Raw genomic sequence first — 18,847 nt, 5'->3', positions numbered from 1 at the left:
ACGGAAAAAGACCATTTTTTTGGTCTTTTGAGTTTTTTGTAGACCAAAAGGTATGTCAAAGAGGCATGCCAAACACCACCTTAATTCCTTAGTGAAAGGAAAAAACACCTATTTTCTGCTATAACATGCTTTTTTTCTTTTATATTATATTACAATGTAATGTAATGTGCGTGTATATATAATATGCATAACTATCTGATAAATATATAATGATATTAATTATATGTTTATATTCAAAATATATAATTATATTCTTCTATAACATATATATATTTTAGTTTTCATTTTTATATTAAAAATTAATATTTGAAGCCAAATAGGCATTTTTGCAAAAAATAGTGGGACGAGGTGTCTTTGGCTCCTTGGGATCATGGAGACCTCAAAAAGATACCCAAAATCAAAACAGAAAAATATCGTCCCAATTGGACATTCAAGCGCAAAGTTATGGTCTCTAAAACTTAGTATTTATATGCTAAGAAAATTTCAAAAGACCAACTATATTTCTAAAAATGAGACTGGTTTACCGGTTTTTCATTTTGACTAGATGGGTCGGTCGTTTTGATTGATTTTTTACCCAATTTAATTTTGGGGGTATGACTGGTGGTCAAGGGCCAAGGTCACGGTTCAACGGGTCCAACCGACTAATTTGGTTTGATTTTCTGAACATTGATTACACATTTATACCACAATTCATTTGTTTGTTAAAATCATGTGGGTTTCAAGCTTCCAACTACTCTTTTCTTAGTTCCTGTTAGCCAAAAAATAAATAAACTCATACAGTTATACCACTTTGGTTTGACTGCCACCAGTTGAATTCTTTTTACAGATTTAATTAAGAATTAGGGCCCGTATGGTTTACGGGAATAGAGATTTAAAATTGGAATTAGAATGGGCTATTTCAATTCCAATTATTTGGTTAAGTGGAATCAAAATCCCATTACCAGTGTTGATGGAATGGAATTCCCTCCCCATTCATTAAGAATGAAATCTCATTTCCAACTGATTTCAATTTCCATTTCTATTCCTATCTGAACCAAAAAGACTAGGAACAAGGGATTTCAATAATTCTGATTCCAAATTGCGACTGTAGACCAAACTGACACTTAAAAGATCAATAGTGAGATATGTGCTTGAATAGGGGCTAATTACAGAAGTTAAAGGAAAAACACTATAGCTGGTAAATGTCAAATAAAGGTGTAAATGGAATTGGAATTTGCCTAAAATGATGATGGAGTGTCATGCTTTTCACCATAAAAGTAGATGATTGTGAATCCTTTTTAGTGTATGATTGAAATGTTGTTTTTAAGATGATATATTTAAACAATATTAACAAAGACTTCAATTGCCTATATATCTCTTCTCTTTATAGGAGATTTGGGAGAGAACCTGGCATCAACAAAACTGTCTTGAGTAGGGATCAGTTCGATATTTTTAAAAAATTGTAGAATTGATTCAGTTTTTAATTAACATACAAATAGACAAATAGACTGGCAGTTAACTAAACCGACCAAAACACGGTTAACCCAATATAACCATCATACCAATTCGATTCATAAATATCCCATGATACAAAGCAATTGAAATGATCATTGATTTAATGAATTTGATTGATGAAACAGCCATACAAATACAATAGTTAATAAATAATGCACCGTATTATGGGTTGGATTAATGTATGTGAAAGTGAATGTGAGGTGGACTGGAGGGTGATAGTGATGACATGGTCATGTGAAGAGAATGAACAGAGTTACAGAGAGAATGTGTGGGTAAACGTGGAGAGTCTGGAGACATGCCCATGCCAATGTGGCATTATGGCATTATGGCGGTGCTGCTGGAAATCAAAACAAACATGGGGGCCACACTTACTTATTTGTCAGCACATCACATGCCATCCATTTGCTTACCAACTAATTAATCAGCTCTCTCACTCATCAAATCTATTATTGCTATTTAATTGCTATCTGCTACCACCTGACACCAGTAAATAGAATTCCGGCCGATTCAATCCTCACAATACCCTCTTCCTAATAAAAGGATGTGATTAAGGTGTGAGAAGGGTCCTGAATCCGATCTCCAGTAAATAGTACAATTATTATATGCGCTGGGACACACAATCAGGCAGCTTTCTGTCTGTTTTGCTTGGCTGTTTGTGCACCACTACCCTCGAGTCGTCATTCATAATTCAGAGAGAGAGAGAGAGAGAGAGAGAGAGGCGGTTGCATCTCGTCCTCAAGCTCTTAACCTGCTGGATAGGATGATGTTGCATCTCGTCCTCAAGCTCTTGACCTGCTGGATGGGATGATGTGTTCAGGTTGGAATGCGCAGATAGCATCCATTAATTATGAACGGAGGGAGAAAAATGTCTCCTCCTTGCGTGGCACTTGAATTATTTAAAAAGTGTATGTACGTGGCATCCATTAATTTCCCAACCTTATATCATTCATATGAATTAAACCATTAAAGTGCACGTTCACCATAATAATTACCGTCTTGTCGTCATCATCCTCATCATCATCTATGTCTTATCTCCATTATATGTACTTGAATCTCCCCCACATCCACATCAATTCTGTTTAATGCTTGAATTATTAATTCTTAAGTCATAATAATTCATCATCTATTTTATGTATTTGTGGTGGATGAGTTGTGAACTGATTGATAAGTGGGACCCGGGACTCAATCAGAAAAAAAAAAAAAGGAAAAAAAAGGACCTACATAATCTCCTACATACCCGGGTCCATATGTCGTGATGGTGTGTCATGTGTGCGCACTGCGTACTCTTGCTCATGGACGATGGGCCCCCAAAAGTCGTCCGGCCTATCCATATCATTCCAAGTTTGAACATGAAGAAAGATTTGTTTCGTTTGGTTGTGAACTCCCCCAAAATATATACATCCTCAGGGCCACAAGGAACGTCCCCTCAGTTAAATTCTCGTCAATAAAATAATCATCCTTTCGAATTACTCGGGTTCGATATTATCAACTCTAACCCAACCCAACATTGATTAAACCCGGTGGCTCGAATGGATATATAAAATAAAGAGTAGTGGCGTAGAAGAAGCCCTTAACACTTAATACGTTTTTTGTTTGTAAGAATTAAGAAACATGTCTCTATATATGTACCCTTCTTGCTTTCTTTATGCCAAAAACAGACAAAACATTCATTTGAGAACAGGCAGTAGCAGTTGTAGGTGCAGTGTTGCGTATGAAGTCACATGCATCTCAAGAGGCTTATTACACACCATACATTCATTTGTGCAGTCAGCAATAAGGGGGCGATAATACTTAATACACACCATACACGGTGGAGAGGTAGAAGCTGTACAATACTTATTGCCTTAAAAGGCTACATTAGATCCATGCCAATTAAAGGTCCAAATTAACTTTTTAGCGTGTAGTAGACTAGTAGGGTGGTGCATATGGGTAAAGAAATAATAAAATAAATTTCTTAAATTATCCTTATAATTTAGTTAATTGATTAAATGTATCGTTATGTTTAAAAATTGACTAACATTATTCTTACTGTTAACTGTAAAGCAAAAAATACTATTTTACCTTTTTTTTTTATTTCAAAATAAAACAGAAAACAGGGAAAAGAAACACTAAACTCAGTGATTTCAGCACTTGCAACTTTTTTAAACCCAATATTGCCCTCGCACCCTGAGCCCCCACTCTCTCTCTTCTAATACCTCCCCCTCCGCCTCTGTCCCTCTCTGGCGGAAACGGATCGTTAATCTATGCCACTGCTCCACTTATACCGACCATCGTTGATGAATAGCAGCTTCAATCATGATCTGCTCTTGCCCGAGTCATCGGAGTGACCAAGATTCTGCATCTATTCATATTCGACGGAGCCTAGATCGTCGAGAGCACCGCCAAGCCAAGAAATGAAATCGCCCAAGTTGAAAGCCCCGAAGAGCTTCGAGAATTCCTGCAATATGGCGACGAACTTGGCAGGTAACCAGTCATCCCCCAACACAAAGTTGGAGACGATGAAATTGGCAGCATCTGTAGCGTTTATCACATGGTAACCCGGCCACGAAACCCTGTCCGCTGTCACTGATCCTGCGCCTGCATTGTTGTATTCCGCAAAGTAGAGTGTGCTCAGTGCAAAGTCTCCAGACCATGCTATCCAACCAGCTGGATCTATGAGGCTATCAATGAAAGATTGCAGATAGACAGTCCTAGAGTAGTCTTTCCATGGTCGTCCTAGATAAGAGCTTGTAGTTCCATTGCTAGAAACCAAGTCTGGAGTCGCCATGATATTACAGTTCGGAATGGAAATTCCGGTGTTCTGGTTAGGGTCTGTTCTGCCTTGAGCAGTCAGGGCATTGAACTGTCCTTGCATCGGCAGCCGGGCATAAATGTTGCAGTTTTGGAAAACAGCTGCGGCATTTCCGAATATGAAGTCCACAGTTCCATATATATGACATTCCCTGTAGAACTGCCTGAGGGAATGCGCATATAGGGTATCCTGCTATATTATTTATTGCGACGAACCCTTGTTCAATCACAGATGGACAGAGACGGAGGAGGAGGTATTAGAAGAGAGAGAATGGAGGCTTAGGGTATGAGGGTAATATTGGATTTTAAAAAAATTATATAAGTCACGTGGAATAACATGTGCATACACTTAATCAATTAACTAAACTATAAACGTAGTTTAAAAAATTTACCCGAAATAATTTTGCAGACAATAGAAATCCCCCCATGTGGTGGTAGTGGTCACGAATGACAATTACATTCCAGCTCCCACCCAATCAACCACCTACCACAGCTTCATCAAACATTATTTAGTTGCTCTTACTTACCACCCACACCAACTCCTTCAATAATTCAATTATCAATTTAATTGCGTCATCCTTTGCTCCCTCTCCTACAATTCCCAACCCAATTCTATGATGATATCCCAGGCCCAGAGGCCTTATTCATGGATTTGATTTGGGTGGGACCTGGGGGAAATCGTTAACCATGTTTGGGATGCTTGTTTGGGTCCAATGGATGTGGCCCCACATATTTTTAACAATGACCTGTCAACTGTCAACACTGTTTCCATTTGTGAGAGAGCGCACGTGAACCATGTCTCGGTAAAATGATGACACAGATCACAGACACGGCCACGGTACCACTGATGATGTAGTGTTGCTTTTCAAATGGTAATCTAATCGGCAGAAGACTGGAAACTAGAGAGAGGAACCCATTCATGCCTTAACATGTATGTATAGAAGGGCAAATAATGCTCAGATTTTGGTAAATAACGATGATGCAGATAACCCGTCTGTCCCAAACCGCAGATTCTGACCAAATCAATTCTTTTTTATCTCGACAAATTCAAATAAAAATATGCGACCCGTAAAAGAAGAAAAAAGAACAGACATCTACAATTAAAAGAGGACTAGACGCCTGAGAAACAAAACACAATACGTTCAAGCAAAGTCGGTCTTTGGTCTTTGATCAAACTAATAAACTACTTTATAAATCACTACGGGACCCACTCATTACTGTAGCGTAATCCCGCGACTTCTAGACATGACAAGGTTTAGCTGTTTGGCGGACGCCAGTATTAAATACATGGTGCCGATTACTGTCGTAGAATTTCATTATTGATTTTACAGCCGGCTCAACACCTAAAACTAATAAGAATTTCCGTAAAAATTTAAAATGTCAAATATCCCATTTTATACATTAATGTCTGTCTGTGAATTGATATCAATTCTAAGCTGATACTTAAGGTTTTATTTGGTTTGAAAAAAAATAGATAGAAAAAGAAAGATACGAAAACTTTTACAAACTTTATATAGTTATTTTCTTCTTTTTCTTATTTTTTCCTTCAAATCAAACATAACCTAACTGTATTTTAGGCGTAAGAATACTGACTTTGGGCTGAACCGTCGTTTTCCCAATATTTATTTAATAAATAAAAACTAGATGTCATTAGACACTACATCAACTTTTAAAAAAAATATCCCCCGAAGACTTCTATTTTCAGGTGTTTCGGAATCCCAATTTCTTTTAATAATAAAAATATGTTCTTAGTTTCCTCATCAAAGTTTGAAAAAAAAAACTAAAAAAAATATAATTTCGGCCGTTTTTAAATACCGATGCGATACGGCCGATATGCGTATCGTATCGATACGAGGAACATTGTATTAAAGTGGTAGAAGACCCAAATTATTTGCCGTGTTAATTGCTATTGTTGTATTCCGGGTCTTATTGGGACATCCGGGCTCGTCCCGACTCCCGTGACAAGGGACAAATCGAGTAATCTATAAGGTTATAACTTCTCCTAGTCTGAAAGCCTGTGATATTAACCAACCCCCAGATCACCGCTCACCGCACCTTTACACCTGTCCCCTCCCCGTTCCCAGTCCCAAAGAAGGATGGGATGAATTGCATCTGCGACGAGTCGGAATCTGACACACAACGCCTTCTTGTCTGACACGGTCCAACTCATCATCCCTAACCTGGGGCCTACCCATCTCGCTCTCTCTCCCCCTCACCCCTATATATGCATGTTTCTCTGACTCGTCCTGTCGTCCAATACGGCAAGAACACCATTGCCACCACCACCATGTACACCAATCAGTTCTCAGCCTCTTCCGATCCCGAAAATGCCATTCCGTGTTCCTACAATCCCCTAACAGATGAAGCGGAGGCTCCGGCAAGTGACCGGAGACCCATTAAGGTTATATTGTCTACTTTGTTGTCCGGGGTCTTCCTCTTGGCTTTGGTAATGGTGTTGATCGGTGACCAAAGATCAGAAGACCCAACGGTAGTTGCAGTAAAAGGGGACTATCAACCATATTCATCTTCGAAAACGTCGGAAATCTTAAAACCTGCCAAGGTATCAAGAGGGGTATCCGAAGGGGTGTCGGAGAAGACTTACCGACTGTTTTCGGCGGAAGACGGCGCGTCTTTCCCATGGAGCAACCTCATGTTGTCTTGGCAGAGAACGGCCTTCCACTTCCAGCCTGAGAACAATTGGATGAATGGTCGGTGCCCGTATAAGATATAACCCTTTTCATTTCATTTTTCGAAAATTTAACCCATAATTTCCCTTTATTCGGATTTTAATAATTTGTTTCACAATGATAGTCTGATACCTACCATTTCTGTTCTGTTTCCTTTCTCATTGCTCTGATTTGATGGGGTCGGCATCTTCTTTCTGCTTCAGATCCTAATGGTACGTCTTCTGGAGAGAACTCTTTTTTTTTTTTCCTTTAAGTTGAATTTATATATATATATATATATATATTTATTGTTTTCTAAGTTGAATTTGTATTTCTGAGTAACTGAGTTCTGTACTGGATTTCTGATAATATCCGCTAACTTTTTTAGTTGAACTTCAATTTAATCTGGATACCCCGTCTTTGGTATGGTATTTTTGAACTTGAATCTCTATTGCCTTTTTAATTTACAACTTACAATTAATGGAGACAAAGATAGTTAATCCTAAATTCCTAATCAAATCTAAGGATGTTTGCCGGTTTGGTTGGTGTGGTTGGATCTCCTTTTTGGCTTTCGAGTTTTGAGCCCACCATCATTGTTTATACACTTTTTGTCGCATCTTTTCTTTTCTACTCATGGTAGGCTGGAAAATTCAACTTTGAATATGAATTAATTGAGTGTTGAAAATTCAAAAAAAAAAAATTGTAAAAGGATTGGAAAGTAATATGAGGAGAGATCGGCTTCGGTCAGGTTAACCCCCGTGCTCACACCGTTCCATCAGCCTCTTTCAACCTTGCATCGGAAACATCTTCCCTTGTGAAATAAAGCACATGAGTATGATTATGGAAGAGAGACAATAAGCTGACGTGGAAAACTGTCATAAATAGGACAGGCTCTTTTTGAGGTGAAAGGTATCAGGCCCTTGGATGTGTTTACTTTCTTTTCCTTTGTTTATTATGTTAAGAAATTAAGAAATAGAAAAGAGAGAAAGTAGGGATCCTAGGCTCCTAGCCAGTAGCCTCCGAGGCCCAGGGAAAACAATAGATAATAAAATAATGGTAATTAATAAAAAAATGGATGATTTGGATTATAGTAATTTAAAGCTGAGAATTGGTAGGCTCGACTTAAGCCATTGATTGGGTCAGAATCGTCAGATCTCACATTGTCGGTGTGGGGGCCCACTGGCCCCACAATTTGTTTGTGCCAGTTATATGTTTGCACGTATTAGCTGTTATTATGCCACTTATTTTTAGATCCAGGGAACCAGCAAGTGCAGTAAGTGCTCCGTATCCGATTCTTACCTGTCCTGATGAAATGTTGCAATAATGCAGGGCCATTGTATTACAAAGGATGGTACCACCTTTTCTACCAATACAACCCGGATGGTGCAGTGTGGGGCAACATTACCTGGGGCCATACCGTCTCAAAGGACCTCATCCACTGGCTCTATCTTCCTTTGGCGATGATTCCTGATCAATGGTACGATATCAACGGTGTCTGGACCGGTTCTGCCACCCAGCTACCCGATGGCTCTATTGTCGTTCTTTATACCGGGTCCACCGATAAAATGGTTCAGGTGCAGAACCTCGCCTACCCGGCCGATCCTTCTGATCCTCTTCTCCTACGGTGGGCTAAGTATCCGGGCAACCCGGTTATCATTCCACCACCCGGCATTGGCAGCTTAGACTTCCGAGACCCCACCACTGCATGGTTCACTCCCGACGGCAAGTGGCGTTTGACCGTCGGCTCCAAGTTTCACAAAACCGGCATATCTCTGGTATATCAGACCACCAATTTCACCACCTACGATCTTGTTGATGGCGTTCTCCATGCTGTTCCGGGCACTGGAATGTGGGAATGTGTGGACTTTTTTCCGGTATCGACCACAGATGAGAATGGGCTGGACACGTCGGTTAATGGTCCCGGAGTGAAGCATGTACTTAAAGCCAGCCTTGACGACACCAAGGAAGATTATTATGCGCTGGGAACATATTATGTGGAGAATGATACATGGATCCCAGACAATCCTGTGGCGGATGTCGGAATCGGTATGATCTATGATTATGGTAATTTCTACGCTTCCAAGACATTCTACGATCAGAGCAAGCAGAGGAGAGTTTTGTGGGGTTGGATTGGTGAAACCGACAGCGAGAATGCTGACATAGAGAAGGGATGGGCATCTGTTCAGGTATTGTTAATTTCTTGCATATATACGTTCAATCTGCACTAACAAAATGGAAATTTGAAGTTTGTATAGGAGGTGGGGTGGAGTCCAACTCTCAATATATCCTACCATAACCATTAGATTGAATAGTCTGCTTGAATACATGGTGAATTAAATTCATTTCTTGATCGAACTGCATCCTCAAATCATGATTGTGACTTCTTACAGAGCATTCCCAGGGTGGTTACCTTTGATCACAAGACTAGGAGCAATATACTTCAATGGCCAGTGAAGGAAACAGAGAGCTTGAGATTGTCGAGTGACGAATTCGACAAAGTGGAGGTCCCAGCAGGATCCGTTGTGCCGCTTAACGTGAGCACAGCCACGCAGGTCTGATTCTCTTCTTTATATATATATATATATATATTATTTGAATAACCTTAACAGAATTAATAACAAGTTAAGCTGACGAAGGGACCTCTTTGGAAAATGGCAATTAATGGTGTCACAGTTGGACATAATTGCTGAGTTTGTGGTGGACAATGCGAGTTTGGAAGGGACAGGGACAATTGAAGCTGATGGAGGTTACGACTGTAGTACCAGCGGTGGGGCTGCCGGAAGGGGCGCCTTGGGACCCTTTGGTCTTTTGGTTCTTGCAGATAAAAGCCTTGCAGAGCAGACACCTGTGTACTTCTACATTGCCAAGGACATTGATGGCCACTTGAAGACTTTCTTCTGTGCAGACGAATCAAGGTGCTCTGGTGGTCCTTTATATGTGCATGCATGCATGCTTCACTGACATTGAAGTATTGATTCGTTTAATTATATATCATCTACAATAAGGCATGAGCTAAACTGGAAAACAACTCTTGTGTTTGATGCAGGTCTTCTTTGGCCAATGATGTTGGCAAACATGTCTATGGAAGCTTAGTTCCTGTACTTGACGGAGAAAAATTAACCATGAGGCTCTTGGTAAGTTGATTGTTTGGTTTTCAGTACAGTAGAACGGTAAACATTTTATTTCTGGGCTTCTAGCTTTATGCTAGACTTATAAACAAACTTTGAAACTCTCTCTTGGATCTGGATCTATGGGATTTTCTTCAATTATATTGAGCTGTTGTATTAATTTAAGCTATGTGCTGCTGGATGTATACTTGATTTTATGATTGCAATTGATTCCATATATGTGAGCCTGCATTCAGGTTGATCATTCAATAGTGGAAAGCTTTGCTCAAGGTGGGAGGACAGTTATCACATCAAGGGTTTATCCAACAGAGGCAATATATGGAGCAGCTCGAGTTTTCTTGTTCAACAATGCTACAGGGGCTAGCGTTACCGCCTCACTCAAGATTTGGCAGATGAATTCTGCCTTCGTTCACCCCTACTCCAATGAGCAGGAGATGTAGTCCACATGTATCTCTGGAGCCCATCCACATGTATTTCCCAACTTTCCAACAACCCCGATTGATTTCATTCACCCTTGTATTTATGATTTCTATTTTCTCCTTTTTGATGTATTTTTATTTTTACTATTTAGCTAGGCCAATTGCCATTTGATTGTAGGCAGGTCCTTTGATGATATTCATTGGATCTCTGTGGGATGACCTGAAGAAAATTTTGTTAGAAGCAAAGAGATATATTTTAGTAATTTAGTTTACGCGTTGTGGTGTGGATATCTGAATTTCAAATGTCTAAAGATCACCTGGGTTTTAGGGAAAATAACATGTCATGCCTTCATAGGATACTTATATCTCAAAAATCTTGAGAACCACTCATCATGAAGAGCCAGTTATCACTGGTTTTATAACAATTAATAACCTTTTGTCATAGTCGATGGCTCTTGGAACACCAGCACACGCTCAGCCTCCACATGACTTAATTTCTCTTTTGCCTCCCCAACTAGCTAACACTCTCATTGCAAAGGCCAACTTTGTATGGCCAATATACTGCGACTGAAGCTTTAATCTGGGCAATCATCAGAGGCCTGAGGAACGTCAAGCTGCTGTCCCAAGGAATTCTCAGAGCTACTCTGTTCTTAGATACAAAGGATGTCCCATCCAAAATGAAAGGAACCTCAAGAAACATTGGATGGAGTGAACAACGGCTTTTTGATCACATATGACATCCTCTCTCTCTCTCTCTCTCTCTCTCTCTCTCTCTCTCTCTCTCTTTTTGTAGTATTTCTTTTGTTTATGTGAATAGAAAACATGTTATCATAACTCATGTAATGGTTCAAAAAGCCAGAACTGGTAAATCTTTTTTTCTTTTCTCATCCCCTTCCACATATTACTAGATTGAATAGGTTGTGACTCATTTACCAAAAAAAAAGGTTGTGACTCAAAGTTGTCAAATGTAAGTATGTAACGCAGCTGGGGAAGAATGTGCCATACTGCAAATATTGCATTTGCCACAACGTTTAGAGCAATAATAAGGAAATTGCATTTTTGAACTCAACGCCCTCAAGAAGAATACCCTCACCAAGTATAGTTCCACTATACTTGGTTTCAAGGCATCCTTTGAATTGATTTGCTTAGACATCTACTGATGCATTTGAGGCATTCATCTAGTTTAAGGAGAACACCGAAAATTTATTTTGATACCAATATCAACAAAAACAATCAGGTAGAGAATGATGATCTTAATTAAAATTGAAATTAAGAAACAAAATTGAACTTAATGTAATGTAATCACTCATAGATTTTCTTGCCCAAGCATTTGGTGAACAGAATGGAAAAGCTAAATGAAAAGATAGATAGCGGGTCACCTTACTGGAAAAATGGCCATATGCTATCATTCCATTGGTTCAAGGCCTTTCATACAGAAGAAAACTTTGGCTGTTGTGGGAAAACAGCTTGGCTGCTGGCGGGAACGTTCTTGTGAAAGCCACGTCAATCAATTGAATCACTCTAAATTTGGAGTGACCCCAGGGAAATACGAACACGACATTGTTACGAAGAAAAGACGAAATATCACATATAAACTCATTTCTTTTTTTTTTATTATTATTATTAAAAACACTGGCGTGTTGGCATTTCACTGGGCTCCAAATTTGGGGAGACGCTGGTTTTTGAATTCAAAACATTGGCGTCAGAGGAACATTCCAATTCGTTTTGAATCCTATTGGACCCAGTTAGCTGGTTTTTCTGAGCAAGTTTCTAACATTTGGCATGCTGTTCTTGGAGACTTCACTGAAAAATGTGCTTTGACAAAACTTAATCAGAAGGTTGTGTCTCTAATAATCTTATATAGACACTTAAAAAGAAAAGAAGGGAGATTGTCGTAAATCAAATTATACTGCCCTCCGGTCAACAGTTAAAACAGATTCTAGTTTAGAGGAACAAAGAGCTTTGCAAAAAACTTGACCATATTCTGGAACTAGAGGATTTCTACTGGCACCAGCGTGCCCCCTGTAATTGGTTACAAGCTGGAGATCGAAACAGAAAAATTAGTATCCTCTGGTTGAAAGATTCACAGGGGCATTGGATTTCAGACCCCTCGGTTATTGAAGGTACAATCAGAAACTATTTTATTGAGTTGCGTTTTCTTCTACCTCTCCCTCTTTTGATGATATCCCCGTTGAATTTGCTCCTTGCGATATCACCATGGAGGATAATAGTTTCTTCTGAGGAGGTTTAGACAACTTTGTTTGCAATTGGTCCCCTATTTTACCAGAAATGCTGGGAAGAAATTGGAACTGACTTGGTTAGCTTCATTCAAAATTTGTTTGCTCATCCACATCTTCTGAAATCAATCAATGGAACTAATATAGTTTTGATCCAAAACAAGGTATTGAACTGCTTTCTCATTTTAGGCCTACAGGTCTAACAAATGTCACTTACAAAATTGTTACAAAAATTATCACTGCTAGATTAAAGAGCTTACTTCCTCGGTTAACTTCTTCACCCCAGGCCGTTAAATCATAGATAACCGTATAATTACAGCTGAGGTTAAAGGAAATGTGGGTAATTTGGCTCTTTTGTTTTGAAATTGGATGTTTTTATTCTTTTTGTCAATTGACTCAAGTTAGCGTTACATCTGGATTTTCGAATTTGTTTCAAATAGGTCTTTATTTTTTAGGAAATTTAGTAGGATTATAATAAAGAGTGTTCAATTAGATTAGGAAATTTTATTATAGGAGGCACAGGAGTGTTCAATTAGATAGGGCAATTCTATTGGTTTTTTTCTTAAGTATTTAATCAAGAGTAGTTCTTCCTATTTATTTCAGCTTTGGTTTTTTTTCTTTGAAGTTTCAAAGAGTACAAGTTTGATCCTTTTTTGAATTATGACTCCTAAGAAGAAACTAGTGATTCATGTCATGGAGCAAGAAATCAACAACAAAATACAAAAAAAAAAATGTGGCAGAGTTGAGAAGACAAGTCAATGCACTTGCTCAGCAAAATACAAAAAAAAATGTGGCAGAGTTGAGACCGCTACATTCTCGTTCTAAGATAAGGAACAACAAATCCAACTCATGTGCCGCTATTCATTCATTTTCATCATCAAGACAACCATCCAGATCAGTTGTAGTTGTGGGTGGTGACCAGAAGCAATGAAAAATGGGTTCCAAGATTGAAATCTCAAAGTTTCGTGGAGGTTCCTCCATTTATTCTTTTTCATTATTAAGTTAATAAACCAAATTAGTTGTAGTTGTGGGTAGTGAACAGAAGTGGTGGGAAACAAATTTCAAGATTGATCTCCTAAAGTTTTATGAAGGTATAGCCTCAAATGAACTCATGGATTGTAGTTCCATGGAGGAGTTAAAAATTTCTGACTCTAAACACAAAATCAAATCTTACAACTTTATTAATTGGCCTAGTGTAGTTGAAAATTGCAACCAAAACCTTGCATTGCCATTCTCCTCAACAATATCAATTGAAAAAAAAAAAAAAAAAAAAACATGTTGATTGGAACAAACCTCCAACCAATGATGAAGTATCCATTGTTCAAGAGAAATATGTTGTGCTTCATAATGAATTTCAAAATGATGGAGACAATATTTGTCACACTAGAGGCTTTAATAATATTATTTGTATACAAGTCTATGAAGATCCACATTGGCAAGCATTTTTGCATTTAAAATGGTTAATAAAGGAAGAATTATATTATTTAAAGATCAAGAAAAATATTTCGAAAGTTAAGAGATGTATTGAGGATATTTCAATTTGCATTAGAGGTTTACACCATCGGTTATTTATCATAAAGTTAAAACAGAGAAGTATAACAAAAGCATAAAACCATATGTTGGCATAGATGGTAATATGAATTTGGGGTCAGATTCTCTCTAATTTGAGAGGATGATGCAATACAAGATTTGACCTAATTGAGTAAACATTTACTAGGTTGGCTTCTGATAACTCATCTTAATTCGTATTTACCAAGATAGCATCAATGTAGAATTTTTCTATCTATCTATATATCTTGGTTTGCATTTACCAAGTTAGCATTACAATGGGATTTCCGAATTTGTCTTCAAATAGGACTTTCTTTTCTAGGAGAATTAGAATGATTCTAACAAGGAGTGTTCAGTTAAATTAGAAAACTTTATTGTAGTAGGCATAAGGGTGTAAAGAAGTTTATATAAAGATTAGCTTGGGCAAAGCTAGGGCAAACCTAAGGCAATTCTATTGGTTTTTTTCTTAACTGTTTAGTGAAGAGTTAAGACAGAGAATTCTCGAAGAACAATTGAACCTAAAAATCTTAAGCTATTAGGTGAGGTCCTTGAATAGGTAGATATTCTCTAACATGCCCCCTCACATGAAAGCCCTTTGGGTTTGAAGTGTGAACAAGTAAGGCCCACCCATACCTTGTGCTGAAACTTAATTAATTATAATGGGTGACGAGAATCAAACACTAGACCACTTGGTCAAAGTGGCTTTGATACCATCTCAAAGAATCATTTAACCTAAAACCTTAAGCTGTTAGGTGAAGTCTTTGAATAGATTGATATTCTCTAACAAGAATTATTAATTGTTTGGGGGGTTTGAATGATATCAGGACAGAAAAATATACCTGGGTTGTCATTTTCATGAAGCCAAAGGTAGCAAAGATGACACGAAAATGGTGATAGATAAAGGCAAACTAGAAAATTGGAAAAGTCGGTTTTACCTCATGCAGGAAGAATGGTGCTGATTCAAAGTACACTCTGCCATCTTATGCAATATGCAATGTCAACTACGTTTTTTCCACTTAGGCTATGTTTGGTTTGAAGGAAAAAGTAGGGAAAGTTTGAGAAATCTATACAAACCAAACCTTGTATAGGTTTCCCTACTTTTTTCCTTCAAACTAAACATAACCTTAGAGAATCTATTACACCCATCTAGTTTATCATTGTTTGCACAAGGGGTAATTCACATGTGGCAAATATGGACAGCAAGTTGCAAAACAATGATGGACAATAAACCTTTTCAACCTCTTTCCGTGGTGTATGCAGCTTAGTCGCAAATAGAGTTAATATCATCTAATCTGAGTGATTCAAATTCTTCCACACTTTTGGAATCCTCTTCATTGTCACCTTCTACTTGGGAGAAACCTCCACCTTCCATGCTTAAACTTAATTTTGATGGGGCATTAAATAACTCAGCTAGAGGAGCAGGTTTTATACTTAGAGATGCTAATGGTGAGTTTTGATGTGCACGATCTGTAAGGTTGCCTATAGGAGATCCTGTGGAAGTTGAAGCTCGTGCAACACTTTTAGCTCTCAAGTTTGCTATGGATTTGGGGTGTCTTTTGTTATTCTTGAGGGAGATTGTGTAACTATTATTATGAACTCTAATTCCATTCCTCATAGGAGAATTAGAAACACTATTGAAGATTGCAAATTCCTCATAATTGTGATCCCTAAGTTCTCTTTATTGGATTTTGCGGAGGTTTAGGTGGTGTTTGAAACAATGACATGGACACAATATATTCCATTTCAAAATGTGCCACGCCTCTTCTCATCGTTTGGTTGGATCGTGGCGTGGATTGAACCATATTATATTGTGGAACTGTCTACACCATATATATATATATATATATATATATATATATTAACAAAGTGGTTAAGAAATTTTCTCATTTTTTTTAATTTTTTTTTATTTCATGTCATTTTTTAAACAACCAATGAGATGCACTTTCCCAATGAGTCTGGATCTCCTACCCGTGAAAACTTTTCCCACATTTATTACAGCCATACATGGAGAACATCTCATCCTCTGTATAGTATTATGTAGGGGGAGATGTTCCCAATTCACGTGGTAGTGTATTCTGCGTAGGTGTGGGCAAAGTTCTCGTAGGCAGGACATCCCGACTTTTCCCAATAACCTAAATAATCTCTTCTCCTAAAATTTCTCCTAAACTATCTCCCCCACTTTCTTTAAAATTATCTCTAATTCCTATTTATCTTCTAAAGTATCTCTAATTCCTATTTATCTCCAAAATTATCTCTAATTTAGTAAAGAGTTTCTCTCATAAATTATCTCTAATTCATATTTATCCTCTCCCCTACTTTTTATCTATATCTATCTAAAGAAAGTTTGGATAAAAAATTTAAGAATTATTTAAACACTTTAACAAAATTATATAATAACTTTAAAATATTTATTAAAAACATAAAAAATAATTTTATATTTTTACAAAGTATATCACGAAATTATGTACTAACAATTTAAATTATGTTTTTTTTGGATTATCAATTTAAATGTTTTTCAAATATTTAATAATATTTAATAGCTTTAAATAAATAAAATTCAAACAACAAAAAATAAATATTTTATATATTATTTAAATATTTAAATAAATATTTATCATTACTATATTTTAAATAAATAAAATAACAAAATTATCTAATAACTAATTTTATATTTTTAAAAAATATAACACGAAATTAGGTACTAACAATTTAAATTATGTTTTTCCAAATCATCGATTTAAATATTTTTCAAACATTTACATGGTGTTTGGAAGCGTGGGCGCTTTTTGGGACCGATTTTCAAGAAAAAACGCCCATGCTTCCAAAACCCATTTTTCACAAAAAAAACGCTTCTACCACATAGGCAGTGAGCAACACATCGTTGTTTGGTAAGGTGATTTATATCACTGTTTTTCATGTATGTGCTGACAGGTAAGCACCACATAGGATACACATCAGTCAACCATTGGGGGAAATAGTTCACCGATGCATGAAATGCCGGCTGAACCAAACAATGAGATACATTGACGTTTGTTGAAACGCTTATGTGGATCCGACGTGGCACCACTTTTTTGAAAACCGGTCACGATTCCAAACATCCCCATAATAATATGTAAAAGCTTTAAATAAATAAAATTCATATTTTATATATTATTTAAGTATTTAAATATATTAATATTTAAAATTAACTATATTTTAAATAGTTAAAGTAACAAAATTATCTAATAGATAATTTTATATTTTTAAAAAATATATCACGAAATTATGTACTAACATTTTAAATTATGTTTTTCCAAATCATCAATTTAAATGTTTTTTAAACATTTAATAATATGTAATGGATTTAAATAAGTAAAATTCAAATAACAAAGAATTATAAATACTTTATAGATTATTTAAATATTTAAGTAACTAGATATTTATCAAAAATAGATTTTAAATAGCTAAAATAACAAAATTATGTAATAAATTAAAAAAATTATTTAAAGCAGAAAAATAATTATAGCATAATATTGAAATTAATAATAATTTAATATATTACAAATTAATAATGAAATTATGTAATAATAGTATTAATTATGATTTTATTGATAATTAAATTCCATAAATTATTAATATTTTAAAACTTAAATACTTTACATATTATTTAAGTATTTAAATAACTGGGTATTTTAAATAAACAATTATTTAACATAAATAGATTTTAAATAGTTAAAATAAAGAAATTATGTAATAAATTTAAAAAATTTCTAAGAAGTAGAAAAATAACTATAACATATTATTGAAATTAATAATAATTTAATATTTTTACATAATACTGTAAATAACTAATATCACTTATATCAAGTAATAATTCGAGAAAATAACTTTCAAATAAATTAATATTTATTAATAGTAATTTTAAACTCCTAATATGTACTTATTATATAATTATATATACTAAAATTAATATTTCTTGTATTTCAATAATTATTTATTATTTTTGTGATAAATGTATTTTCGATGATTATGTATAAATTTATTTTGTTTTGTTATTTAATAGAAAACTTTCAAAAATTATTGGAGATTAAACTACTATTAATAAAATTTTTAAATTTAATTTATTGTACTTATTGTATTTTTGTTATAACTTATTGATTAATATTTATTAGAGATTAAACTATCATTTGACATTATACTATTTATTGACTAAGTTAATATATTTTTGGTAGTTATTTTATTTTTGTAATTATTGTATTTTTAATTACCAATATATTTTCAATAATTGTGTACTTTTTCTATAAATTTTCAATAATTATTGGAGATTAAACTATTGTTATTTATCAGAGATGAGACTATTAATTTAGCTGAAATTATGAGTGTTCATGAGTTGGTTCAGTTCGGTCATAGGCTATTTGGCCAACCAAATTAACTTGGTCGGGTTGGGGAGTTAGCAAGTTGAAACTGACATTTTGTGAAACCGACCCACTCAAGTTGTATCGGTTTGGGTCAATTTTTAGGTTTGGTCAATTGGTTCAAAAATTAGATTTATGATATTAAACATTTTAGACTAAGAAATATGGGAG

The 18,847-nt window shown here is 35.9% G+C and overlaps 1 protein-coding gene and 1 pseudogene across 1 annotated transcript; one reads left to right on the top strand and one right to left on the bottom strand.

Moving 5' to 3' along the window:
- Positions 1-3,835: 3,835 nt before the first annotated feature.
- Positions 3,836-4,261, bottom strand: LOC148880330 (putative pectinesterase/pectinesterase inhibitor 41 pseudogene; annotated as a pseudogene).
- A 2,230-nt stretch (positions 4,262-6,491) lies between these two features.
- On the top strand, positions 6,492-10,764 carry LOC148880329 (beta-fructofuranosidase, soluble isoenzyme I-like). The gene is made up of 7 exons (XM_088962188.1): positions 6,492-6,992; positions 7,175-7,183; positions 8,280-9,136; positions 9,341-9,502; positions 9,624-9,865; positions 9,997-10,084; positions 10,315-10,764. Exons 1-7 carry the CDS (start codon positions 6,509-6,511, stop codon positions 10,516-10,518), a joined length of 2,046 nt encoding a protein of 681 aa, XP_088818314.1. The 5' UTR covers positions 6,492-6,508; the 3' UTR covers positions 10,519-10,764.
- The last annotated feature ends 8,083 nt before the right edge of the window (positions 10,765-18,847 follow it).

The sequence above is a fragment of the Nelumbo lutea genome, chromosome 1 (assembly GCF_056320005.1).
Source record: "Nelumbo lutea isolate HS-2025 chromosome 1, American lotus-T2T, whole genome shotgun sequence".
Taxonomy (NCBI): Eukaryota; Viridiplantae; Streptophyta; class Magnoliopsida; order Proteales; family Nelumbonaceae; genus Nelumbo; species Nelumbo lutea.
The sequence above is the reverse complement of the archived record's forward strand: the minus strand, read 5'-3'. Positions and strand labels throughout refer to the sequence as shown.

What these genes read in the sequence shown, in the direction of transcription:
- LOC148880329 (XM_088962188.1), top strand. Translation starts at nt 6,509, where the DNA reads ATGCATGTTTCTCTGACTCGTCCTGTCGTCCAATACGGCAAGAACACC. An exon ending in AGGGATGGGCATCTGTTCAG is followed by an intron (nt 9,137 to 9,340) that starts GTATTGTTAATT and finishes GACTTCTTACAG; the next exon opens with AGCATTCCCAGGGTGGTTAC. An exon ending in TTCTGTGCAGACGAATCAAG is followed by an intron (nt 9,866 to 9,996) that starts GTGCTCTGGTGG and finishes TGTTTGATGCAG; the next exon opens with GTCTTCTTTGGCCAATGATG.